The sequence below is a fragment of the Oryzias latipes genome, chromosome 1 (assembly GCF_002234675.1).
Source record: "Oryzias latipes chromosome 1, ASM223467v1".
Classification (NCBI taxonomy): Eukaryota; Metazoa; Chordata; class Actinopteri; order Beloniformes; family Adrianichthyidae; genus Oryzias; species Oryzias latipes.
In genome coordinates this window covers 28,838,873-28,866,266 of record NC_019859.2, presented here as the reverse complement: position 1 = coordinate 28,866,266, position 27,394 = coordinate 28,838,873, and the positions used below count along the sequence as shown (strand labels likewise).

The 27,394-nt window shown below is 44.3% G+C and overlaps 1 protein-coding gene across 1 annotated transcript; it reads left to right on the top strand.

Annotated features, from left to right (window-relative positions):
- The first annotated feature begins 14 nt into the window (after window positions 1–14).
- Window positions 15–26,565, top strand: LOC101155991 (guanine nucleotide-binding protein G(o) subunit alpha). The gene is made up of 9 exons (XM_004066164.4): window positions 15–320; window positions 394–485; window positions 9,576–9,668; window positions 10,038–10,198; window positions 11,684–11,812; window positions 18,465–18,594; window positions 20,943–21,014; window positions 24,958–25,045; window positions 26,267–26,565. The coding sequence occupies exons 1-9, from the start codon at window positions 185–187 to the stop codon at window positions 26,455–26,457; spliced, it is 1,092 nt and encodes a 363-aa protein (XP_004066212.2). The 5' UTR covers window positions 15–184; the 3' UTR covers window positions 26,458–26,565.
- The last annotated feature ends 829 nt before the right edge of the window (window positions 26,566–27,394 follow it).

Here is a 27,394-nt window from a genome sequence, read left to right as displayed (position 1 = left end):
CTGGGCTGTCCGTTCCATGTGGGCAGCGGCAGGGGGAGGGCCCTCTGTTTTAGGAGGTGGGGTACGGGTCCTCCTCTGGAGAGTCCCGCCAAGACCGCAAAAGGCGCTCAGTCTGATGGACCGGCTGGTCCTAAAGTTCTGCAGCGGGTTCTGGTTCTGAAGTCCGCAGCAGGTCGGACAGGACATGATGGGGATGGGGCTGTGCCTGGGAATCGAACTTCCAGAGGACAGGGAGGCGAGGATCCGCAGCGCCGGGATAGACCGGGAGCTGCTGGAGTGCGCCAAGAGGGACATGAAGGAGGTTCGAGTCCTGCTGCTGGGTGAGAGCAGACTGCGGTTCGATTCGGACCCGCACTCGGACCCGGGCATTAACCGACTGGTGTCGACCCGCAGGAGCGGCGGAGAGCGGGAAGAGCACTTTGGTCAAACAGATGAAGATTATCCACAGCGGCGGATTCAGCGGGCACGAGCTCCTCAGCTTCAAGGTGAGAAACGGGGGCGCGCGCGCGCGCGCGTGTATTTTCAAAAGGTGGACTTCAGCAGAAGATCTCGGTTAAAACTAGTTAATTCCTAAATTGTAAAAACTTTTTCTTCTAAACTTCTGGTTTAAACTGAAGGATGGTTGACAGAGTTTGGAGTCTTCCATGTTCCTTATTTTCCTTGCAATGTAAACATAGTCTTTTGGAATATAAAGAAAAAACGAAAAAAGGATTTTACCTTGAGGAAAATTCTATTCAATTTTATTTATATAGCCCAAAATCACAACAACAGTTGTCTCAATGGCCTTCGTACCAGTAATTGTAAAGTAAACATTAAATCATAAGGATCGTGAATAAATATATTCAATAGGAAAATTCTAAAATGAACTAACTAAACAGACTAAACTAAACTAAACCCTGCCCTTAGACCCTCCTTCTTGGTAAGGAAAAACTCCTAAAACAACGGATTCTGGAAAAATCATAGTGATCAAGAGTAGAGGAGAGTAGAAGTAGAAGTAGATGAGAATAGAGGACAGAACCCCAGTGCACCATAGTTTCCCCAGCTTTTAACTATTAGCAGCCTACCAAAAACAAATAGTTATTGTTATTAAGTTTAATTTAACCACGTTAACAGCAAGGTAATATTCTATGAATACTAGCTAGTCTGACAATAAGCCAGTCCAAAGAGGAATGTTTTAATTCTAACTTTGAATAGAGAAACTGTGTCGGCCTCTCTTACATGAGCTGGGAGCATATTCCATAGAACAGCGGCTTGGTGGCTAAACGCTCTACCTCCAACCGTACTTTTATTAATTCTAGGAACCACAAGCAGTCCTGCATTTTGTGAGCAAAGTGTTCTGTTTGGGTGGTAAGGCAGTAAGAGGTCTTTAATATAGGATGGGGTCATACGTTTGCAAGGCCTTATAGATAAGCAGGAGGATTTTGAACTTGATTCTTGATTCAACTGAGCCAGTGAAGTGAAACTAACACAGGAGTGATGTGATCTCTTCTGCTAGTTCCTGCTAACAATCTAGCTTTTGCATTCTGAAACAAGCTGGAGACTTCTTAAATGGTAAATGGCGTATACCTATATAGCGCTTGCTACCTTCTTACGAAGGCCCAAAGCGCTTTACAGTCACAGTCCCATTCACCCATGCACACACACATTCACACACTGGTGTGAATGTCCGCTGCCGAACACTGGCGCCAACCTCCCACCAGAGGCAAGGTGGGGTTCAGTGTCTTGCCCTGCAATCTTACGATCATGGGTCGACCGCCCTACCGCTGCACCACTGCCGCCCCTAAGAAACTCTTAGGACACGCTGCTCACAAAGAGTAACAGTAATCCAGTCTAACAAATACATGGAGGAGCTTTTCAGCATCACTTTTAGAGAATTTATCTCTGATCTTACCTATGTTCCGCAGGTGGAAAAAATGCAGTTTTAAAAGCCTGTAATACAGTATGTGAGCCTCAAAAGAGAAATCTTGGTTAAATAAAACCCCAAGGTTTCTAACTGTGGAATTGGGGGCTATACTTATGCCATCCAGGGAGACTATCTGAGCAGACAGAGCATCTCTGAGGTTTTTAGGACCTAGTATAATGACCTCAGTTTTTTCTGAGTTCAGTAGAAGGTAATTAATTGTCATCCAGGTCTTGATGTCTCTGATGCAGGCATTCAGTTTCTCTATATGGTCATTCTGGTCAGGTTTAATGGATAAATACAACTGCATCTCATCTGCATAACAGAGAAAATTAATGCAGTGTTTCCTAATTATGTTTCCAGGGGCAGCATGTAAAGCATAGATAGGATTAATAATTATGAATAAAACTGCTTTTTGAGTCTTCCTGTTTGGGTGATTTATAGACAATATTATGCTTTAAAAGGAGTTATAAACATGTTTGACTTTAGTGCTGACAAGTAAGCTAGGTTGTTGGCCGTGGTGCAGCAGTAGGGCGTTCGACCCATGATCGTAAAATTGCAGGTTTGATTCCCGCCTTGCATGCCCATAAGTCGATGTGACCTTGGGCAAGACACTGAACCCCACCTTCCCTTTGGTGGTAGGTTGACGCCAGTGTTCGGCAGTGGAGCCGCCACCAGTGTGTGACTGGGTGAATGTGTGTCTGACTGTAAAGCACTTTGGGCCTTGTAGGTAGAACAGCATTATATAAGTATAGGCCATTTACCATATTACTGCTAAAACGCCTCCTTTCCCTGGATTTCTGATAGTTATTATAGCGGGGGGGGGGTTGCTTCATTCAGTCTAACATAGTCATCCTGTTGGAGCCATGTTTCTGTTAAGGCTAGTTTGTTATCATTAATTAACTCATTAATTAAGAGGGTTTTGGAGGAAATGGATCTGTTTAATAAATAAATTTGATTCCATTCATCACATTTTCTTTTACTTCATGCTAGAAATAGACATAACAGTGTTGTACAATATGTGAGCATCACTTTGCTGTTAGACCCATATCATGATACCATCACCACAGGGTCAGATTTTTGCGGTGTTCTGAAGGAACACAGCTGTTTTTTGTAGTGTGATCTTCATGAATATGTGAGTGTTCTACTCACAGATGAAGGCAGGACTCACGGGAGCATAATAAACCCTTCGTACCACAAATCAAAACTTTGCTGATCAGTTTGTTTAGTTTGTGTTTCTTTTTTCTGGTGTGAAGAATGATGAAGAGTTGTTCTTCATCATCGCTTCAGTTCTGTTTGGACAAAAGTTCATTTAGTTTGTGCCTCCACATGTATACATTTGCTCTCAGGCCAGTACTGCAGCAGAGTTTTTTTGTACACATGTGCAGGGACCTGTTCGCATGCATGTTTGTGCATGCGCACACATGCATGTGCATGAAGTTCCCAACTGTTTCCTCTGTCACATTTAAACGCTTTATTGCATTTATATTAGACCCACTCCAATAAAAATAGTGTTTTTAAAGTTTTTCTTGGGACATTTGTCTCATGATTGAGGATATATATAGAATGCAATAGTGGTGAATCAGTAGCTGATATTAAAATGCTGCCGAACACGGGCGCCAACCTTCCACCAGAGGCAAGGTGGGTGCCAGTGTCTTGCCCAAGGACATTTCGGCACAGGGGCTGGCAGGGTGGGAATCGAACCTGCAGTCTTCCAATCAGAGTTCAACCGCCCTACCGCTGCACCACGACCGCCCTAATGATAGGCTGGGGTTGTGAGGCAGGGCTCCAGACTGCGAGCAATTGGTCGCATTTTGCGACCAAAATTTGAGAGTGTGCGACTGAATTTTACATCCAGTCGCACATGTGCGACCAGTAAATTTGCCTCCCCCACCCTTCGTATTTTTTATACATCAAACGTGGAAGGGGCACATCAATGATCAATGAAATAATCAATGAGACGCAAGCCACACGGACGCAGGCAGACACACACACTCGCGCACATACTCATGAAACGCGAGCACGTACACTCTCGCGTGATACCTGTCTGTGAGGCGGCCACTGCGTGTGAGAAGAATAGGGAAAGCCACTGTGAGTGGCTAAAATGCGTGGAGGGGGCGGGGCCTAGAGATAATCGAGTGCGCGTAAACATCTGTGGGAAGGAAACTGAGACAAATATCACAACCTGATATCTGCGTCTGAGCTATGGGTAAGCGAACTATTGATTCGTTCTTCCGACCTGCGGCTAGTGTACCAGTGCCAGAGTGTACAGCAGGGGTCTCAAACTCGCGGCCGCAGGCTATTTGCGGCCCCCAAGATGATATTTTGCGGTCCCCGCCTTAATATGAAGGTTTAATGTTACTGCAGCCCGCCAGTTTGTATGAATGACACTTTTTCATCGTCGTGCACGGAGCTGACCAACCAATCACAGTGGGGTAAATGACTCTTGGGGGCGGGACAATGACAGGGTTTGAAAGCAGGAAACCTGACAGCCCCCTCCCTCCCCGGGCCACATTAAGAAGTTCCTTACTTTCCTTTTGAACGTATTTATTCGCTCGTAATTTTCTACATACATGCAGTCCGTGCTGAACTTTTCTCTGGGCCGCACAGAACCGGAGGAAGGTTAAGGTTTTGGTTACGGCGGCACATCAAACGGGTTACGGCAGCACACCGCTCCCGCGGGAGTCGGGTCAGCTGAGGAGAATAAATGTCCCACACCTACATGCGTGACAGCCAACGGGGCTTGAACTTTAAACACGTGCGGGCAAAAACAACATTAGTTTTAGACACACTGAAAACACTTGGGGAAAATGCAACGATAGACGTGTTTGAGATGAACCAGCACCTCGCCTGGATCGTTGGGGACACCAGGCGGGGGGGCTGAGAGATGAAAGCGAATCTGCAGCAAGACTGAAGGACAACAGTTGGAGTTGTCCTTAACATTCAATTTAGTTTTAATATTATTCTCCCCCTTAGTATGATCTGTGTTATTATATATTTTATGATTATTTTAATGTTTTGTGATGTATGTAGCCTTTTTTAATGAATTGGTATTTTAAATTATTTTAATTAATCACTCCACTACAAAAACCATCAGGACACATGTCCCATAATGCATTGTTTTGTAGTCTCTAGTTTCCAGCTGTGTCCGGGTAGGTTTGCCCCTTGCTCCCATCCCTTTCTCGCGATATTTTTGTGATGATTGACAGTTGATGTTGGAGCAAAAACAAAAATATATGTCTCACACCAGGTGATCTGCGCAGCGTTGAGTTCACCTGGGTGATCTCAAACACGCTTGTTGTGCATCTTGGCTGCACCTATTTGGTGTCACAAAGATAGATTTCCATCAGTTTTCTTTACTTATTTATACTGTCATGACAGCGATGGTGCTGTCAGTTTACCTTCTTGTTGCATCTTCAAAAGTGCAGAATAAAATGTGACACTGAATTTGAAACAGCACATTGTAATTTCTGCATCTATTATTAAAGTATTTATTAGTAATACAGTGGAAATTAGTAGATTTGGTTAGAATATTGATTTACGGTATGCGCCCCTAAATTTTCTGGTTGCGCCCCTAAATTTTTCAGTTAGGGGCCACTGTGCTCCTAGTGAAAAAAGTTAGTCTGGAGCCCTGTGTTTGTTTTGGTCTCTATCAATCAGGAGAAACTCGAGAGCTGACCGCAGCGCTCTGCTCCGCATGAGTGAAGATCCAACAGGGGTTGGGTTAGCAAACAATCCTCAACCTCCAAAGCGTCAAACTAGTCAAATGATTAACTCCCAAACAAAAGGTCTACTAAGATCAGGAAAAAGTGAGAAACATTTTGCCTTAAACATCTGAAGAAATAGATTTGGGGCTGGTGGTTTAGTGAAAGCCGTGTCCTCATTTGGGAGAACAGACATGGCAGGTCAGTAAAAGCAGACACTTCCAACAGACCAGAGCGTGACAAATGAACTGAATAGGAGAGGATGAGGAAGGAAGACTGTCCTAAAAGTGTGCACTCCCCATTTATCTGTCAAACTATGTGCACACTTTGGGTCAAACACTGCAAGCATGTCAGCAAAGAAGAAATGAAAATATCAAAAAGGAAAAAAGTGGAGGAACCGGCGTTAAAGCAATATCAAGTGAACAGTCATAGTCACACCTTAAACCCTTTGCTTGCTGCCACCTGCCTCATCTCTGAGGATTGTGGGTACTTTCAGTGGAGGTTTAGTGAGTCTGGCACAGAGAACTATTGTTCTGGTCCAGCTCTCTAAGCTAAGAGATCAGCTGTCCTGTGTCAGAGCATTTCCTAACAAGAACGTGTCTATTATCAACAGAAACAGCGGCTGCTGAGCCCAAACTGGACGTTTTTGCAGGCGTGCATGTTGTAGGCGGGAGTTTTACACTGCAGTAGGCCTCCACTTATTTCCCCTGACCCTTTTACACTCTCTCTTGCTAGCTTACAGCCCCTCACAGGGCTCCAGACTAACTTTTTTCACTAGGAGCACTGTGGCCCCTAACTGAAAAATTTAGGGGCGCAACCAGAAAATTTAGGGGCGCATACCGTAAATCAACATTCTAACCAAATCTACTAATTTCCACTGTATTACTAATAAATACTTTAATAATAGATGCAGAAATTACAATGTGCTGTTTCAAATTCAGTGTCACATTTTATTCTGCACTTTTGAAGATGCAACAAGAAGGTAAACTGACAAAAGCATCGCTGTCATGACAGTACAAATAAGTAAAGAAAACTGATGGAAATCTATCTTTGTGACACCAAATAGGTGCAGCCAAGATGCACAACAAGCGTGTTTGAGATCACCCAGGTGAACTCAACGCTGCGCAGATCACCTGGTGTGAGACATATATTTTTGTTTTTGCTCCAACATCAACTGTCAATCATCACAAAAATATCGCGAGAAAGGGATGGGAGCAAGGGGCAAACCTACCCGGACACAGCTGGAAACTAGAGACTACAAAACAATGCATTATGGGACATGTGTCCTGATGGTTTTTGTAGTGGAGTGATTAATTAAAATAATTTAAAATACCAATTCATTAAAAAAGGCTACATACATCACAAAACATTAAAATAATCATAAAATATATAATAACACAGATCATACTAAGGGGGAGAATAATATTAAAACTAAATTGAATGTTAAGGACAACTCCAACTGTTGTCCTTCAGTCTTGCTGCAGATTCGCTTTCATCTCTCAGCCCCCCCCGCCTGGTGTCCCCAACGATCCAGGCGAGGTGCTGGTTCATCTCAAACACGTCTATCGTTGCATTTTCCCCAAGTGTTTTCAGTGTGTCTAAAACTAATGTTGTTTTTGCCCGCACGTGTTTAAAGTTCAAGCCCCGTTGGCTGTCACGCATGTAGGTGTGGGACATTTATTCTCCTCAGCTGACCCGACTCCCGCGGGACGGGAGCGGTGTGCTGCCGTAACCCGTTTGATGTGCCGCCGTAACCGTAACCGTAACCAAAACCTAAACCTTCCTCCGGGTCTGTGCGGCCCAGAGAAAAGTTCAGCACGGACTGCATGTATTTAGAAAATTACGAGCGAATAAATACGTTCAAAAGGAAAGTAAGGAACTTCTTAATGTGGCCCGGGGAGGGAGGGGGCTGTCAGGTTTCCTGCTTTCAAACCCTGTCATTGTCCCGCCCCCAAGAGTCATTTACCCCACTGTGATTGGTTGGTCAGCTCCGTGCACGACGATGAAAAAGTGTCATTCATACAAACTGGCGGGCTGCAGTAACATTAAACCTTCATATTAAGGCGGGGACCGCAAAATATCATCTTGGGGGCCGCAAATAGCCTGCGGCCGCGAGTTTGAGACCCCTGCTGTACACTCTGGCACTGGTACACTAGCTGCAGGTCGGAAGAACGAATCAATAGTTCGCTTACCCATAGCTCAGACGCAGATATCAGGTTGTGATATTTGTCTCAGTTTCCTTCCCACAGATTTTTACGCGCGCTCGATTATCTCTAGGCCCCGCCCCCTCCACGCATTTTAGCCACTCACAGTGGCTTTCCCTATTCTTCTCACACGCAGTGGCCGCCTCACAGACAGGTATCACGCGAGAGTGTACGTGCTCGCGTTTCATGAGTATGTGCGCGAGTGTGTGTGTCTGCCTGCGTCCGTGTGGCTTGCGTCTCATTGATTATTTCATTGATCATTGATGTGCCCCTTCCACGTTTGATGTATAAAAAATACGAAGGGTGGGGGAAGCAAATTTACTGGTCGCACATGTGCGACTGGATGTAAAATTCAGTCGCACACTCTCAAATTTTGGTCGCAAAATGCGACCAATTGCTCGCAGTCTGGAGCCCTGAAACAACAACATGAAGGAAAACAAAAGACCTGTTGGATCCAACCTGTCGATTTCACAGATTTTTAGAAGCATCCACCCAACATCCAGCTTCTGTTCAGTATTTGAAGCAGAAACTATTGAATCTTGCACTTCCTCCGAGCCCCATTAGAGACTGGTGTCAAAAAGAAGCCATTTTATTTTGACTCCTGCGTTAAAAGTTCAATTTTACACCAAAAATAAACACACCTACAGCCCGGCTTCCAGTATTTTTATGTCTTACAATTTTTTTTTCTTTTCTTATTCATTTACAGCTGTTGGTAATTAAAGAAAAAGCTGCCAGTTTGACTCAGATTTGTACATTTTTGCACATGTTTTAGTTTGTTTAGTGGGGGGGGTGTATTCAAGTCAACTTAGTCCCACAAGTTTGGCATATTTCAAGAGCGTCTAGCAAATTCCGCTCCATGTGCCGTCCCCCTTCATGCGTCATGTTCACAGGATTGAAAAAAACTTCTGAGTTTAGTTCTTTTTTGATAAACTGTAAAGTTAAACCTGGCCTTCAGCTGTCTCCATCCCCTACTTTGGGCGGCCGTGGTGCAGTGGTAGGGCGGTCAACCTTTGATCGGAAGAGTGTCCTTGGGCAAGACACTGAACCCCACCTTGCCTTGACTGTTAAGCCATTTACCATTTACTCTGTCCATCAGTCACACTCGCCCCCTTTGTGTCCTCTTGACCTCCGCTCTGGTCTTCCTCTTCTCTTTCTTGTCCCTGTAACTCCCCCTTTACTGATCTTGTCCATCTTCATGAACTTCTGTTTTTTGTGTGTGGCCTAAAGCCGTCCGTCCTTTGACAAACACAAAGCAGGAAATTTTCTTAGGCTGTGTCTGATTTCCCACCCTAACCCCTAACTACCAAAAAACTATATAGTGCGGCACTATGTAGTTTTAAAAGCAATTCAGACACCATGCTCATTACTTTTTTTTTTTTAAATGGTGAATGTGACGTCATCGATTTCACGATTTTAAAATCTAATTGATGTGAGCGTTTTGCGATGATTATGTTTGAGTCCACTTCATTTTGAAGTTAAAAGTGTTGATGGTTTATTAAAAAATAACATTTAAATATATTTTTTTGGCAAAAAATTGTTCTGACGCAATGCATTGTGGTCTACATTCGCAAATACAGTGAACACTGAAGCACACTGGTTTTTCACATAGACTTCTGGGAAATTTTCAGGGCACTCAATTTTGTAATTGTAGATTCGGACAGCACTACAAATTGGCAAACGCACTATTTAGTGCACTTTATAGTGAGGACAGAAGGAATTCGGACACAACGATAGACTTTTTTTTGTCTTGAACTTTGACCTTTGCAGCCAGCGGTTCTGGATAACCTCCTGACTTCCATGAAGTTTGTCCTCCATGGGATGGGTCTCCTCCACATCAACCTGGCTAACAGCAGGAACAAGGTAGACGTTCACGCCGTTTTCCCTTCTCTGTTCCTTTGCACTGTAACCCCCACCCGTATCCACCCCCCACCCCAAGCTTCTGTTTCACCTATATCTCCACCAGAGGGCAGCATCTTATCACTGAATCTGATTCTTATGACTTGAAAATCAGCAGGAGTTGGTGTGTGTCAGTTTGGGGTGTAATTGATTACATTTGATTAGACTTTGTTGGTGAAGTTACCACCTCTTTCCGTCTCCAACAATTCATCTGTGCAGCCTTACATTCGTCAATCTATCCACCCATTACTTTCTGCATCCTCGCATCTGTCCATCCCTTTGAGGCCTTCTTCTCCCCCGATCTTCATCTTTCTCTGTGTCTTCCTCCCGCAGGTCCACGCCCGTTGTGTGCTGGCGTGTGGGCGGTGTTTTGATGAAGAGCAGGTGCTGCTTCCGTTTGTGGGCCACGCCCTGTCCTGTCTGTGGGCGGATCAGGGGGTGCGAGCGGCGGCGGCTCAGGGATGCGAGTACGAGCTGAACGACTCTGCGCTGTAGTGAGTACTCTGCAAATGCCCGGCGCTGAGGGGAACAGGTCTCATTAGCTGCAGCAGATGCTCGGCTGATGAAGCAGCTTGGTGCCACTTTAACCTCTTAGCCTTTAAGCCTAAATTTAAACAGAAGTCCGACTTGTTTGAACTCAGCAAGGCTGAAGAAAATGGGAGATTAGATGCAGAAATGATGCTTTAAAGCTGATGGGGCGGAAGGCGGAGCAGAGAACCAGCGGGAGGCCGTCCACATCCCTTCCCTCGTTGTGAAGTTATCTCCAATGTCAGGCCCCCTGGTTTCCACTGAGATCCACAATTTATCAGCATCACCCTCTGCGCTCCATAGACACCCCCCACCCCCCTGTGAGGTCACATCCACACTTGTTGTTTGTGGTGATACCTGATTGTTCTTATCTGTACTTCCAAGCTTCAAGCAAAGCATTGTGGGAAGAATTCCGACCCAAAAGTCCTCAGACTTGATCTCAAACCAGATCACTTATCTTGTAATGAGATGCATTTTTCCCTGTCTGAGATCAACCTGGACTCAGCTTTGTTTGAGAGAATAGCGCATCAGAGTTCGACATCGAGGAGAACGCACACAACGACCTTTGATTGTGTCACAGTCACACCAGTTAGTGTCACATGCATTAAAATGAAACCGTTTTCTGGACTGCAACATGGTACTTCTCTCAGAACGTCCTCCATGAACTGATCACTCATGTTGGAAATTAAGCTAGTTGTGTGTGTGTTTTCGTTTTTGATTTTTTTATGTGCCTGTGTGTATTCGAGTGTGTATGGGTGTGTGTGTACATTTGTATTAGTTTTTGTGTGTGTTTTTGGTGTATCTTTATGTAATTGTGTGTTTTTGTTGTATAATTATGTAAAAAACTGGTATGTTTGTCTGTATATCTATGTTTGTATTTGTGTTCTGTATGTGTGTGTGTATTCTTGTACGTCCATGTATTTGTGTTTTTGTGTATTCGTGATATGTGTGTGCTTTTTTGTATACTTGTGTGTGTTTTTGTGTCTCTGTTTGTATTTGTGTTTTGTTTACTGACATGACATAAGCAGAGTATTCTTGTTTTTTCTTCATTTGATATCATCACGCGTGTTTTCTTCATTTTAGAGAAAATCTCCAATAATCTCTAAAGAATCTTCCTATTTCTCTCTGTTTTTAGTAAAAAGTGTTTTTTTGTTGTTGTCGTCAGGTTGCAATGTTTCCTAAAAACTAAAAGTAATGTCTGTGCAGAGACTCATTTAGCAGTTTATCAGTTTCCAAAAGCTTTGCCTGTGACTGAATGACTGCTGCAGCGCCCCCGGGGACTCTGCCTTATCACAGTGCACCGTAACCCCCCCCACACACACACACTGAGAAGGTTGCTGCAAACCAGCGACTAATTTTAATGTCTCTTTTGATCTCCAGTGTGACTACAGGTTGTTTGAATGATTTCCTTTCCCTGTGAAGTCTTTAACCTTCCCTCCTTTGTGTACCAGTTTCTTTGAGAACTTGAGTCGCATCACGTCTCCAGACTACGTGCCCACAGAGGCAGACGTCCTGAGAGTGCGGCTGAGGACCACTGGGGTGATCGAGACCCAGTTCAAAGTCAACCATCTCATCTTCAGGTACATCTTCATCCTGCAGCCTTGATGTGATTTATAGTTGGTGCTTAAGCCATCGCTCTGTTAGGGGGCCATCACAGAATTGGATGTTACTGTCGAGAGACATGACTCTTACATGAGTGTGACTTCTGTAAAGCAAGTTGGACGAGCAGTGGATAGATCCCGTTGTCACAATGGGGAACATGCCATGTTCCCAACAGACGATGATCTGCCGGGCCTTTACTTGAAGCCCAACTCGAGCTGTAAAACTGAGACCCAACAACTTTGGACTGGGTGGTAGGAGCATGGACTTTTGAAGAGAACTGGACAGAGCGAGTGTGATGTCACCCATGGAAAATGGCCTTATTCTGCCTCTAACGATATTAAGTCATTCAGTCGCCATTTTAATATGAATACCGCCATGTTGGAGCCAGGTATCCTCAGTAAGCAGCAATTGGTACAAGTTGTTCTGAGTCAACGTTTCTAGGGCAACCCCTCTCAGCAGTCAGGAGTGAGCTTGTTGGAAGTCTACACTCCTACCACTTGAAAGGGGTCTTGGGAGAATCTGTCAGTCAAATGTTCAACAAGGTTGACACCGGGCACTTCCTAGTTTTTTTGAGCCATCTGATTGGTTAGTTAACTTGACCACTGGACAGACTGTGTTAGCGGCAGAGAAGACGGCTTTGAGTTGGTTGTGAACTTCTGATGAGTTTCCACAGCTTCTCAGGACTACATAGCACCATGTCCGCCTTCTGCGGTCCTCCTCCCAACGCACCGCGGACAAGCTTTTTTCTTTGGACCGCCAGCTGCCTTCGCATAGCGGAGCGCGAAGCTCCCGATGATCGCTGAAGGCGGAAATGCTGCTGCGATCTGAGAAACCATCATATGAATTTGTGTTTCCAGTGGTGTCCAGAACAAAATAAAGACTGATGTAATTCCCACATATTTACAAATTTATCTGCAGCTTCGCGCAGCAAGCAGGTGAAGCAATTGGCCACGCCCTTCCTCTGTATTTACCAACCAGCAGCTACTTTGAAAAGAAGACAGAGAAGGCACTGATCATTTTTTAAAAATGTTTTTCAAATTTTAGGTGGAGCGGGCCGTCACAATTGGGGAGGCAGTCACGGCATTTGGGGGGGTCACCCCCCTCTTGCCCATGCCTATATCTGGCCGGGATAGGAAGCATACACACCTCCTTATACTGGTTTTGTGGTTGTGTTGGAGGCCAACTAGATTATCCCTCTGAATTTGGATCGCATTGAACTCACGAAACTGGACTTCTGAACATTTAAAGGGATATGGACACCAGAATCGTCTTTTCCATAAACTTTTCACTGATATCTTGTTAGTTTACATTGTAAATATATCTTCACTTTATGCATCTCAATTCATTGTCATTTTTCAATGAGCACAAGACTTCCTCTATAGTTCTGGCCCTGGCCTGCTTTATGTTACCCATACTGTGTTACTCACTGCTCTCCACCGCTGTGCCCAAGTCCAGCTTCCACCTCGTCCTGTGCTCTTCATCACGCTCTTATCTCTGACTGCAGCCGAAAAGTGAGAGTTTGATGGACAGTTTGATTTAATATATCAATACTTCTACTGGTCATTAGCTCACTGCACACACATGCACACACATGCAAGCCCTGCTGATAAGAGCAAGATGCTCGGTATTATCAGTAGACGTCAGACTCCTGCATTGATCTGTGATCGATGATGCGAGGCCTCAATCATCATCATCAAACCTCATCTTGGAATGACTGAACTCTCCCTGAAGCACGATTGGGTGGGTTTGACCTTTGAACTCTTCCAAAATATAATAATCATGAAAATATTCTAGATTCTTCTTGAGATACTTTTTAGGAATAGAAAAGTATTTCATGTCCAGATATTACAAAGTAACCAGTGAATATACCAAGATAAAAAATAAATGAAAAAGAATAACCATCTCATTAGAAACCAGGCAGATACTTGAAATAACACTCCAACCCCTCAGTTCACCTCAAAGAAACAAACAGAAAAACAACTTCAATGAAGGAGACTCTCCTTGGCGGATTCAGCCCGGCTCTCAATGCCGATCTCCTTCAGAAGATATGAGGGAACAGAACAAATAAAGGTGAAGGCAAATTTAATACACTAAGGCATCTGTTAGCAAGAAGCACGCCATCTCAACAAAAAATAAGAACTGAGAATGCAACAAACATCTAGACATCGCTCTTTTACCAACAACTTTATTCAGGAGCCAACGTCAGAAACAAGCATCAATAAAAGGAAAGATGAATAAAGTTAGCAAAGCTATACAGCTAGCAGTCCCCAAACTGCATTATAAACGTCAACACCAGTCCTACTCACCTGACACCCCATTGAGTATTCTTTCTGTTTCCAAAAGAATTCACTACAGCCAGCAGAAAATTAATATCCGAATTTAATATCAAGCTCCCCAAGCGGAGCAAACTGACTAAAACCTGACAGACAACAGGGGGGAAGCAAAGTGACCACATCAGAGCTTAGCTGGTGTCTCTAACTTGTCCTTAGGTGTGCATGAGTCTGTGGCTCTGCCACAGACTGTCGACCTGTGGTGTGGTGTACCCCACTTTCTCCCAGCAATAGCTGGGTGGGGTCCCATTCATCTAGTTCTAACGATGGATGAACATGTGGACGGAGGGAAAAGGACCACACAAACAATTACACAGTAAGGTCCTGTGGACTTCACTAAAATGCCGATAAATGGGGTCCATGAACGAAGAGAAGCTGAAGACAATGTTGTCATGAGTGACGCTACAGGGGTGTGGCTTTGTGCAGACGTTTCAATGTAAGTTTAAGTGCGGTAAGGTGAGTATGAAGATGATACCTCAAAGATCTAGTAGTGTAGACCTCCTAAAGGTGAGATGATGAAGGAGGTTCAGGCAGTACTCAGAAACAGAGATGTCTGACAGGTGCAGCTAGGAAGGGGGGGGGGCTCTGGTTTAATCCAGTGCAAAACATCTACCGCTGATTCATTTTCACATTTATTCTGTTTTTGCACAGTAACGTGGGTCCTTTTCATCAGATTAGTCATAATAAGTGAGGAACCTGCTTCTCATTCTGACACCGGCTTCAGAGAGCAGCTTCTCACAGATGAGTGTTTGCGGCCTGCACTTTCTGAAGGTTGTGTGTCGCTGTTATTGCGTGTTATTGTGCATATCTGTCAAACTCTTGTGGTAAATCAGATTATTGCTTCTTCACTTAGTTGTCCCTCCGTTCCAGCCCGTCCTTCATTATCCTCGCTTCTCCCGTCTGCAGGACCATAAAGTTCCTTCTCTCTGTTTAGCATATAAACACAAAATCCACATCAAATAAACGCGTCGGTGTGCTGACATCCTCATGGCGTCCTGCGTCTCAGACTTGTGACGCGTCTGTCACCATTCGCTACGTTTGATTCTCCTCAGGGAGAAGTTTGAAGGTTCATCGGCTGTCCCGCTTAGATAAAGGCCGCTTGCGCCCCCCCAATCCCAGTTTTTCCATTTTGTTCCTTTATCCTGTCAAACTTAGATGACATCACCTTGAAGAGATGGAGGATGTGTTTCTGAGCTGGGGGGCGTGTGGGGGGGGGTCTCAGGTGTTGCCACTGAATGGATCGCTCAACCCCCCCTCCCCCCTCATCTTCTGCTCTTTTGAAGAAATAGATGATAGCATCCAGAAAACTGACATGCGTCACTCTGAGCGCATGCTCAGAAGATCCGGCCCCCCTGGGCTTGATGAGGGGCTTAACATAAATTAATGTCATTAAATGGGTGGGTGTCAGGAGGAGGCAGATGGATCTGGAAGTTTGTTGAAGAACAAATGTTTGCTGGCAGTAATGAGCTGCTTCAGCAGTGACTGCAGCATCATGGAGCTGGCCCGCTTCCACCGGTCGTGCTCCTCACTCGTGGGCGCTCGTGTCGTTCTTGGTCTTTGCTGACGGGAAACTTTGGCTTCGCTCTTTAGTCTGTCCGCCCTTTCATGTGAGCCGATGATCCCTGAAGCCTCTGGATGATTGTTCTGTCATCTATGAAGGAAAACTCCACATTCAGCTCCGATATGAAGACGGACGGGTTCACAGAAACACATCTGGAATCCTGGAAAATTTTGAGTGTGTCTTCTTAATTTGATAAATGAAAACTAAAAATCCCTCAAATCACACAAGTCAAGATTTATTCCCAACAGAGCAGAGATGAACAGAACAATTTACTCTTTTCTCCATTAACCCTTGTGCTATCTGAGATGACCCCACACTTACATTGACGTGTTCTCCCTACCATGACAAAGGTGGATAAAGGTGGAAAGATTTCATGTAATCCATGGACACCAGTGAAGATCCCAAATTATTGAAGAAAAAAGGTTCAGAGCACTGTCTAGTGGGTCCAGATGACCCAACTCCCAATGTTAAAGTGCCTAGGATAGCACAAGGGTTACACAAGCTTGTTACAAATGTGAAGCTACTGCAGGACCCAGTAGTAACAGTAGGGCAGAGTGGTCACCATGGTGGGGTTGAGGACAGCTCTGAATACTGGATCTGTTTGACATACGTGCTGAAAGTTCAGTTTTCCTTTGGATGTTTCATCTGGAGGTGTTCACAGCTTTGTGGAACTTCGGAGGGTCTGAAGCAGACGTGTCCTGGTAACGGCTTCAGTCTCACTTCTGAAGATGCCAATCCTGGAGGATTGTCTTGTTAGCGTGAATGTCTTATTTGCTGTCGGCTGAAGAGTTTCAGCTGATCAGTTTTGATAAACCCTGGACCCCCACCTTCCATCCTGATGTTTGATAAAGCTGCTGCCTAACAGACCTCCCCTGTTTTCATTTCCTCCTCTGCCTTTTCCCTCCCGTCCTCTCAACAGAGGAGCTCATGGATGGTCGGGGGTGGTGGTGGGGGGTGTCATATGTGTCCCGCTGTGTTTGGGATCCATCTTCCTGGAGGACGTTGACCTTTCTGGGTTGAAATTGAAAAGGCGGACTCCAGTTCAGTGGGCTGGTAGAGGTGGTGTGTTTTGGAAACGCCTGACCTTACATGAAGCTCATCCAATCTTCTGCTGGTGATTCAAGTGTGCAGGAAACTCTGCTGCAAAGGACACGTCCGTCACAATCAGGGTCTTCAGGTGCGCACGCCGTCCGGACCAACAGCAGCTCTGATTCCTGTGATGAAGAGGCCGCGTGTTTCTGCGCTGTTGGGAGCATCTGAATGTCTGCCAGTTTTCTGATGAAGTGTTAGTGCTTGAGGTCACTGACAGCTGAGCTCCCTCTCACAGTGAGCACCCCACCACCACCACCACCACGTCTGCAGCTCAACCTCAGCGGCTCTGTTTGCTCTTGCAGAATTTAGACTATTTATCTGCACAAATGCAGCTCTTCTCCATTAATGCTCTACAATTAATGCTCTACAAACAGAGGGTGTAACAATTAATCGATGAACCGAATTTGATCCCTACAATCCAACTAGATCGATCTGTTTGAGGCAAGTTGGTAATCGAATCAACCTAAACCATTATAACATCCTCTGAAAGGGAAATAAAACAATTATAACCAATAATAGAAAATACCTTTTGGGTTTTATTACAATGTAAAAAAACGATAATGTGCATCAGAGCGGACTACACACACGTGATGCAGCAAAAGATGATCAAGCCATGATTCCAGTCCACTTTGTGAAAAGTAGAATGTTCTAATAAGAGCAAGAAATACAAGGAACCTGGAAAGCTTCACCTGCACTGTTCAGTACCCAGGTATTTATCTCTGAGTCACACTGGTTGAATCGATTTCAAGTCAGTGAATCGGATCCAATCGGATCGGAAATGAACCAATATCGACTATGAATGTGTCGGCAACCACAAATTATGATAGGACTCAAATCATTTTTATAAGTGAATTGTTCCACCCACTTCTACAAACCATTATTCAAACTTCAATTTGTTTGATAGATTTTATTTAGCTCCCAATCAAACAGAGTCGTGAACCCCAGAGAGCTTGATCAGGAAGGAGCTGATGAGACCTTCAGGTTTGAAGGTGAATGTGAACAACTGAGGAACCTTCCCATCAAATCTGAACCAACAAAAACACGTTACAATATAAAGGTGTTAAAAAGTCTGCTAACTAAACAAGTTAATTCATAAAATAAAACTTTAAAATATCAAAGGAGATGAACAGAAACGGATTTTAAATTTCAAATAAAATATTTTATTTAACCTCTTCATGCCTGAAAGTATTTCCAATTATAGTAAAAAATATTCTTTTTTTTTCATTCAAGGTGATGCTAAAGGAAGTGGAATCCTCGATTTAACGCGATATAACAACATACGGCATGAAGGGGTTAAAGTGGTGTCAGAGCTGCAAACATCACACCCATTTTCCAAAAAACATCTCTGCTGCCTCTGTAATCTGATTACTTTTCAAGGAAAAGTCACATCCTCTTCCTGCCTCAGCATTGCCCGACTGCCCTCCCTCTCACAAACGTGCCATATTTGCCCTGACCCCCCATCACTGTTGTCCATCTGCTGTGTGTGTGTGTGTGGGGGGGGGTCACAGCAGAGTAAGGGGAACTTCTGCCTGAACCTTCTAGCGCAGAGATGATTTGCAGAATAGCAGCTGAAGGAGAAACTTGAATCATGTCTTTCTTTTCATCAGTCTTCCTCTGCCCCCCACCCCCCACCCCTCATGTTTTCAGGATGTACGATGTGGGGGGGCAGAGAACCGAGCGCCGGAAGTGGATGGGCTGTTTCGAGGACGTCAGAGTGGTGCTGTTTGTGGTGTCTCTTAGTGGATATGACATGACGCTGCTGGAAGACCCCCACACGGTAGGAGAACTCCCAGAATCCCTTGGGCTCCTGCTGATGCTGGGCCCCTTTCAGCTTAGTGCCGGAGCAGTGATCAGTTTAGATGTCAGGAGACCTGCCATCAGAGCAGCTGCCAAAGCCTTTTGGATCAGATGAGCGTCTTGACTGCAGGTGAAGGAGTGCAGTGTCTGCATGCAGCAGCCGCAGGCGTCAGTGGATGCAGACACATCTGCAGCAGATGAGGGGAACACTCCCGGGAACACGCCTGGTTTTCATGTGTGTTGTTGAATCACCTGAAGGTCCAACAGACGTCTGATGTTTCAAATTACAGCAACCAACCAAGGGTTGGAACATAAATAAATAAAGAAATGTTTATTTCCAACAGAAGACAGATTTCACACATTTGTAACCCTTGTACTTTAACATTGGGAGTGGGGTCATCTAGATCACAGCTGGACTGAGGAATCAAAAACAAAGAAGAAACTTTCACCTGGTGCCTGGTCTGTGACATGATCAACCCCAAAGTGAAAGGATTTCAGAGGAACTTGAAGAATCTCTGAGTGTCAGGAGTAAAGAAGACCTTTGAAAGATGATCCTCATCCCTCAGCCTGCATTACTCATGGATATGACCATGGCCTTGGCTGCCGGACAAGCTGGCCCAATCTGAGTCCAGATGTTTCTCCTACAGAGAACACCAGGAACTTCGTAAAGGAAGAAGATGTCAAAGACGACGACAAGCCTAGATCAGACGGGAAAGGAACCAAATCAACACCAAACCTCCAGAGACTCAGAACTTCCCTGTCCAGACATCTTTAGACAGAGAAGAAGGACCTTTGTAACCATGGCAACCATGGTGACCATGCTCCTGTCCAACTGTTCTCGGACCAGCAGCCGCTTTGCCTTTAAAATGAGCTGACTTATTGGATACAAGAGTCAGAGGTTCTGTTGTTCTCTGCTCTGTTAGGAATAAAACATTTTGTTCTCCCTCTGACTTCAGAATTAGGACTGAGAGGCAGCTTGTGCTCCTCACAGATTCAACTCCAGGCAGGCCAATAAACTTGTCGGATGATCTCAGCTTTGGAGCAACCACAGTAACTTCAGCAGCAGGTCCAGGGCCGTAGAGTCCGACCTATTTTACTTTCGCTGCGTCAAATCCCAGGCTCCATTTGTACAAGTTATTAAAACAAACAAAAGACTAAAACAATTAAAATGTTCAGGCCTGATCCGTACAAACAACCATTAAGAACATGCTTTTACTGTAGTATTGCTGTGGACAGAAATCTGGCCTCATAGTTGAGATGTACCTATAATGAAAATTACAGGCCTCACTCATCTTTTTAACACGTTTTTTTTTTTGCACGATTGATGGCTGACTAAAAACTTTTTTGCCCAACTGTATATGTAACGAGGGAACATAAAGATATTCAGAACAAACCCATTTTTTCCCTTCCAATTACTTTTCTTTTCTTTTTCCAAAAACAGAAACAGGTTCAGGTGAGAAAGACGGACAGATTTTAATAATCTATCAACAGTGCAGGAATATTCCATTTTGTGACGTTTCTGTTGTTCACCTCAAAGAATCTGAAAAAGGAGAAGAGAACCAAGCAGCTGAGAAGTTTAAGGGTTTGCAGAATGGACGTTAGGATGGAACAAATGCTGGATTTTCCCTGTTTTTGCTGCAATAAAAATTTTACAACAGTGTGTTTAAAGTAAATTTAAGTGCAGAGAACGAGTGAAGAAAATAGGAAACGAGAAAAATGACAGATGGAGACTTTAAAAAATAAGAAAAATCATTGTGAGGCTGATGATTAAACCAAAATCCAACTTTAAAAAATAAGAAAAATCATTGTGAGGCTGATGATTAAACCAAAATCCAACTTTCTGATCATGATTCAGTGAACTAAATGGAAGCTTTTGGGGGCTGGGGCTGCCATAATATACGTTTGCTGTAAAGACTGAGGGAAGATGATGGCTGACAGTGCATTTGGAGCTGAAACAGTGAAAAAGATCAAAGCATCAAGAAAACAGGTTTCAGGCTGCTGTGTATGTGACAAATTCCCTTTCAGCAGCTGCAAATGGACAGAAGAACAAAAACCTGGTAAATGCAGTGTGGTTGGAAATGTGAGGCCACTCAAAGGAAGAAGTTAGTCCAGAGTTCCGATCAAGGGTTCTCCTCAAATCAGGGTAGAGTTTTATCTGTATAGCTAAAGATGATTCAGGAAACGGAGATATCTGCTGAGACCTGGATTTGAATTAAGATGACAATTCAGACATAAATTCACGCAGGAGCTGGTTTCCACTGGAGAACTTCACCCTCAGATGATGAACCGTTCAGCAGCTGATTCCTGCTCTCTGTCTTCTCCCTGCAGAATCGTCTTCAGGAGAGCATGAATCTCTTTTCCTCCATCTGCAATAGCCTGTTCTTCTGCAGCACATCAATGGTGAGGAGCTCTTCAGCATCGCCCAGACACCTGCTGCTGGCGGTCAACGCTTCCCCTGATTTCACTCGACATGTTTTAATCGTGCTTCTATGGAGGAGTTTGTTTGCCGGGTGTTGGTCTTCTGCTCCCTCATTTGTCCCATTTGGTGTGCACAAACGCTGTTTTCTCTATCCGTGTAGCTGCTTTCCTGTTAGAGAAACAGCTAAAGTTCTTGCTCTTCTAGCTCAAAGTCTGATCTTCAGGGCCCTCCTGCCCTGCCTGCACATGTGGACTGGTGTTGGTCCATTTCTGCTAATCAAAGAAAACCTCTCTAAGTGCACAGAAGGAGGTTGAAACCCAAACTGACGGAACGCCAGACTTTGGTTTGGATTTGATTTGTGACAGAATCATGGAAACAAAATATGAAGATTCCTCTCATTTCATATTTTGTGAAGCAACCTGTGAGTGGCTCAGAAGATTTCTGCAGCTATCAGAGAGACTTCTGCTCTTCTCCTGACAAACAAACGTCTCCACTCCAATGGAGCTGCATCACTGTATGAATGCATTTAACCCTTGTGCTATCCTAGGCACTTTAACGTTGGGAGTTGGGTCATCTAGACCCACTAGACAGTGCTCTGAACCTTTTTTCTTCAATGATTTGTGATCTTCACTGGTGTCCATGGATTACATGAAATCTTTCCACCTTTATCCACCTTTGTCATGGTAGGGAGAACACGTCAATGTAAGGGTGGGGTCATCTAAGATAGAACAAGGGTTACGGTTGCATGAAATGCACCGTTCTAGACAGTTCTGATGAGAAACTACAGCATCTTGGTCATGTGGGTGCAGTTTCTATGGGGTCTGTATTCCCCGGAAAAAAAGTACAGGTCAGTTTTAGTTTGTGGCCCCTTTGGAGAAAATAGGAGCATCCAAATGCAAGAGAACAGAGGAGGAATAATTAATTCAAACACAAAAATGACCAAACAGTAGAAATCTCAGGGGAGAAAAGCTTGTTTGCAGAAAGTGGGTGTGATTTAAAGTCACTCCTATCTGACAATAGAGGAGGTGAAAATGACTGTTTCATGAGGTTTTTCGCTAAAACCTCCACTTCAGTGAAATGTTAGACTTTCAGTCTTTATCTTGTGTTAGATCAGCTATAAACATTAGTTATGCTTGTGTGAATGACGGAGTGCCTCTGAGCAGGGCTCTGACCATCAACCCATCAGCCACAGCAATGAAACCACTGACAAGTGAAATGAATAACATTGATTCTCTGCTTCCTGTTGAAGCTGTTAGGAGCTAATGAGGATGGGACGGTCAGGTCTTGATTTAATGATCTAAAATAAGGAAAGGAAAGGAAAACATCTGAGACACAAAATGTGGACCTGCCTTGTTCTGACCAGGTCTAATGGATGGATAAAAGCTGAACCTGTGCACATTAGAACACAGAGATGAAGACTTGGACCTGAGACTGACTTGAGTCATCATCACTGGGAGAGACTTGAGCTTTAGGACTTGTGAATAATGTTTGGGTTTACGGTCAGATCTAACGTCCCTGTTGTCTTTTTGGGGCACACAAACACCAAACAGTTGTTTTTGTGGGTATTAGAAAAACCCACAATCCATCATTTGTGACTATAAAACACGTGTGTTATAGCAACTGAACTCAAGACTTGACCTGGAATTTGACTTAAGTTTGCAAAAGGGGACTCAGAATCAGAAAAGACTCCCCTTTGCCCCATGAACCTGAGCTCTGAGGCAGTGTGTGTAACCCTTGTGCTATCCTAGGCACTTTACCATTGGGAGTTGGGTCATCTAGACCCACTAGACAATGCTCTGAACCATTTTTCTTCAATGATTTGTGATCTTCACTGGTGTCCATGGATTACATGAAATCTTTCCACCTTTATCCACCTTTGTCATGGTAGGGAGAACACGTCAATGTGAGGGTAGGGTCATAGGATAGCACAAGGGTTAAATGATTCCAAACTTTTATGTTTTAAAACAACTACACAGCAACACAACAGAACCAATGCCATTTCATTTCATTAGTATACCATCAAATATTTGAAAATCCAAAGCAGATTTGTTGTTTCTGTCTTCCGTTAAGACCAGAGATGCCGTTTGGATCCAGGTTTGATCCCTCGTGCACTTTCACTGAACCCCACCCTCTTAACATTTTTGACCAATCAAGTGGTAGCGGCTGCATTGAAGACAGTTTGGTGATGGTGGTGTCCATAAACCTGTGAGAACTGTTTCATACTGAAACAAAACTGACTTTAGTTCCATCTTGCCAACATCTTGCGTCTCGTTGAGTTTAAACCAACAGCAGAAATGCAACTCAGCCGCAATAGCGGGAATGTAACTCGGCTGCAGAAGTCAAACAGACTTGCAAAAGTGCAGCAGACCGTAGACATGCAGTCCAACAGCAGAAATGCAGCCTGACTGCAGAAATGCAACTGAGCTGACTGAGAAAAGAAAAAAAAAGAAAGATGTAGAGGCCGATCAGACTCACAAATCTTTAAATCTCCAGCAGTTAATCTTTCATATTTCTGTGGCTTCTGTTTAAATCCTGAGCTTGACGTATCCAGCCAGGAGCAGACCGTGTCTTTTGGTAACTTAAGAGTCAAAAAGGTCAAAGAAACTTGGAGGATCTGGTTTTCATGCATGTAGCTTTTAAGGATAAACTCTTTTCTGGTCATTCCCGGAGTGACCTGGAGCTGCCTGGTCAATGCTGTTTCCACACTAATCTCACGGTTCGAGTCTTCTGTCGCTCTACATTAAACAGAGTCGTGTAATCAGGTTGGGCTGGGCATTTCCCCCTCTCCCAGTTTTTCCGTTCCTGTTTCCGGTAAATGATGGCATTAAAACAGTCGTGTAATGAGCTTCTGTAAGTGGGTTGCTTCTGCGTGCTGATGGACATGCGCTCGGCGCTGAACTCTGCCGTGTTCCTGCAGACCCTGAACATTGCTCTTATTCAATCTGCTGAAGCTGTGAAGGCCGAAATCCCCGATCACACCAGTCACCTGACTTTGCTGTCACACACACTGACTGCAGAAAGTTTCAGTTTGTTTTAAAATCAGGAAAAACTTCAAGCTTCATTAAAGCGAAATGAGTAATTGAAAGCCAGTGAGTGGCGTGTTTACGTGGCCGGGTGTGTGCGGACCTGCGTGTTCACATGGATAACAGGCTCATTAAACAAATGTGTTTCATGATAGCTTTTTTTTATGTGGGAGGGAGATTTGTAACCTCCACCTCAATTAACTCTCAGCTGAGGCTGGCCAGTGATAATTACACACCGAGGTGCTGCTCTGCATCCGCCTCATAACCCGTTATTATCCGTGTGCGTTTGGTCTGCGATCAGAGAAGGGAGCGACTGATGTCTTTAATTAGTCAGTTCAAACTGCAAAAACACACAGGTCTGAGGGAGCACATCCAGATGGACGCGCTCCATGGCTGCAGACTGACCATCATCCTCTATTATATAGATGAACCCTTGTGCTATCCTAGGCACTTTCACATTGGGAGTGGGGTCATCTGGACCCGACATGACAATGCCCTGAACCTTTTTTCTTCAATGATTTGTGATCTTCACTGGTGTCCATGGATTACATGAAATCCTCTTCACATTTATCCACCTTTGTCATGGTAGGGAGAACACGTCAATGGTCATCTTGACCCCATAGGATAGCACAAGGGTTAAGGCAGTCGAGATTGTTATTATTTGCTTTAATATGTACATTTCTGAGGAAAGAATCTACCAGATTGTTGGTAGTAAACAGATGAGCCAAACAACCATCCTGCCCTCTGCTGTAACCACCAGAACTCGACAGAGTACAGCTTCTGATGTCCTGTCAGGGATTAATAGAGATTTTTGAATGAACTAAATGAGCCTGTTTGCCATCTTCCTGCCCGCCTCAGAGCCTCTCAGCTCCCTGCTGATGCTTCCATGTTTGTGTTACAGGTTTTATTCATGAACAAGATCGACCTTTTTCAGGACAAGATTTTACACTCGGGACGGCATCTGCGCTTCTATTGGCCACAGTTTAAAGGTAAGATAAGGATTCAAGTCATCATAGATCCCCCACCCCACCACCCACCCCTTCATAAATGTGAAGGAAACTAAATGTTGCAGTTCCCTAAATGTCCACTGGGAGATGGATTCAGAAAGAATAGCTTTCTCATTTGTTCCCCATGGTAAAGAGTCCAACTGTAAAGAAAAATGTTTAGTATTTAAATAAAGCTTTTTTTCTGCATAATCGGGGGAGAGGGTTGTTTGGCAGTTGGACCTGTAAGGGGACAGATCTGTAAAAATTGTCTTTTTAGTGTTTTTTTTAACATGTTTTTGTGGCATTTTTCTAATGATGGAAACTAAGGAAATTCAGCTCATTGTATGTATATCTTTAGTCAAATATGGTGTTTGAAAAATATTTTTTTGTGATGTCGAAAATACACTAGTTACAGTGGGGGACGGGGTTACTTCACGCCAACAGAGGGAATTTCGGATCAACTCCTGCTGTTCTGCAGAAACTATGTCCTAGGTCTTTTTTTAATTTTGTCCAAAAAGGACATAATCATAATTAAAAGACCGCTGATAACCTTTGAAAATACATCAGAGTATGACTCCACTCCTGGCAAACGCTTTTTAGAAAAGGAGATTGGTGACAAAGTACAAACATGCTTGACTTAGACAAAGAGCTTGACTTCATGCTGGAGGGGCCCCTGCTGTGGCTGCAGTTCCACACATTCTTCTAAGAGGGTTTTTTTATATTCTTTCAATGATTTGGTGATGATGGCTTTGTTTTTACTTTAAAATACAACTTTTTTTTATTTATTTTTTTGTGGTCCTCTTGTAAAAACTCTTCAATTCAGCTGGGGTGGTGGTGGGGGGGTACTTTAGTTTGGGTCCTTGAGATCTGCCCCCTGGGAATGCCTTGAGAGCCACATTTTCAGCATTTAGGTAACATTGCATTGTCCCGTTGTCCGTCTATATCAGAATGGAAACGTGTGGATTTTACAGATGAAGAAAAGATGAATGCAGCTTCAGAACTGTAAGGTTCTGTTCTGTGGGTCTGCTGGTTCTGACGGATGATCCAGCTGTCTGTCTGTGGCAGAGGCTTTGTGTTTCCGTCAGAACTGTGTTGTGGGTTAGAACTTCATCTAAAAATAAATAAAGATGGGAGGTTCATGACAGACCCTGCAGGGTTTGAGTCTGACCAACATGACGAGGACTCCTAAAACCTGATGCACGCCCCCACCTCACCTTCTTCCAGGTGCAGACCGGGATGTGGATTCTGCCGCTCGCTTCATCACTGCCAGATTTCTCTCTCTCAACAAAACCCCCAGCAGGCTCATCTACCACCACTTTACAACGGCAACGGATACTTCCAGCATCCAGGTGGTTTTTCAGGTGGTCATGGACACGATCATCAAGGAGAACCTGCAGGCCATGTCCCTGCTGTAGCCTTCAGAGGAAATCAGTCTGAGTTTTCTCAGAGTTCAGGTGTTTTGGGTGGTAAAGCTGCTGTTTGTGGTCTTTGAACAATAAAACTTGTGTTTTGGAAGCAGGAAACCTCTTTTTGACGTTTGTATAGTTTTTTTTTTTTTTTTTTTTTTTTTTTTTTTTTTAACTTGTCCTGTCCAACAGCTAGGCAAACAGATGAGAGCTGAGGGCCTCTTGTGTTGGACATATTTTATTCTAACAAGAGGGGTTATTCATCTTCAGACAAACCAAAGGTATGTCTGAATAAACCCCTTTTGTAATTGAGGCCAAACTTTATTAATTTCAATCATGTTTGAAAATCTTTGGTGTTGGACCGGACGGAAAAGGAAAGAGGGGAACAAGAGAGAGGGACGTTAGAGAGAGGGGGGGGTAGGAGGGTGATAATAGGAGGGGAAGGGGGGTAAGACCATGAAGCAGCATAGAGCAGACAGGTTTACTGGTTGTTTATCGTTACGGTACGGTTCAAATGTAGTACAAAAAGGGCGGGGCCTGTTCACACACACTCAAATATTATCAACACCCCTGCTAGCCGCAGAAATGTCCACATGTCAACATGCACACAAAACAGATAGTGTTCACGAACGCATACCTATGCCTTTAAACCAACTAGTGTGAAATCTTTCATTCATTCAATCATGCAAACTATTAGTGCAAAGGTGAGCTAACACCTGTGCTCAGGTGAGTGTTTATGTTCTTCTAAAATGGATGGTGGAATGTGAAAAGAAGGAGGAGGAGCGCCCAGCCACCCCCACACCCATACCCCCGCCGCAGCAGCAGCGGCAGCCGGAATCCCCCCACCGCCACACGGGAACTGGCAGGGAACAACCGCCGCCCGGGCGACCAAGACCGCCACCCAGGCCAGGGCCAGCAGGACCGCCGCGAGGCCCCCAGAGCCAGA

Coding starts and splice junctions, on each gene's coding strand:
- LOC101155991 (XM_004066164.4), top strand. CDS start 185: ATGATGGGGATGGGGCTGTGCCTGGGAATCGAACTTCCAGAGGACAGG. Junction 486..9,575: donor ACGAGCTCCTCAGCTTCAAG/GTGAGAAACGGG, acceptor TGACCTTTGCAG/CCAGCGGTTCTGGATAACCT. Junction 10,199..11,683: donor CTGAACGACTCTGCGCTGTA/GTGAGTACTCTG, acceptor TTTGTGTACCAG/TTTCTTTGAGAACTTGAGTC.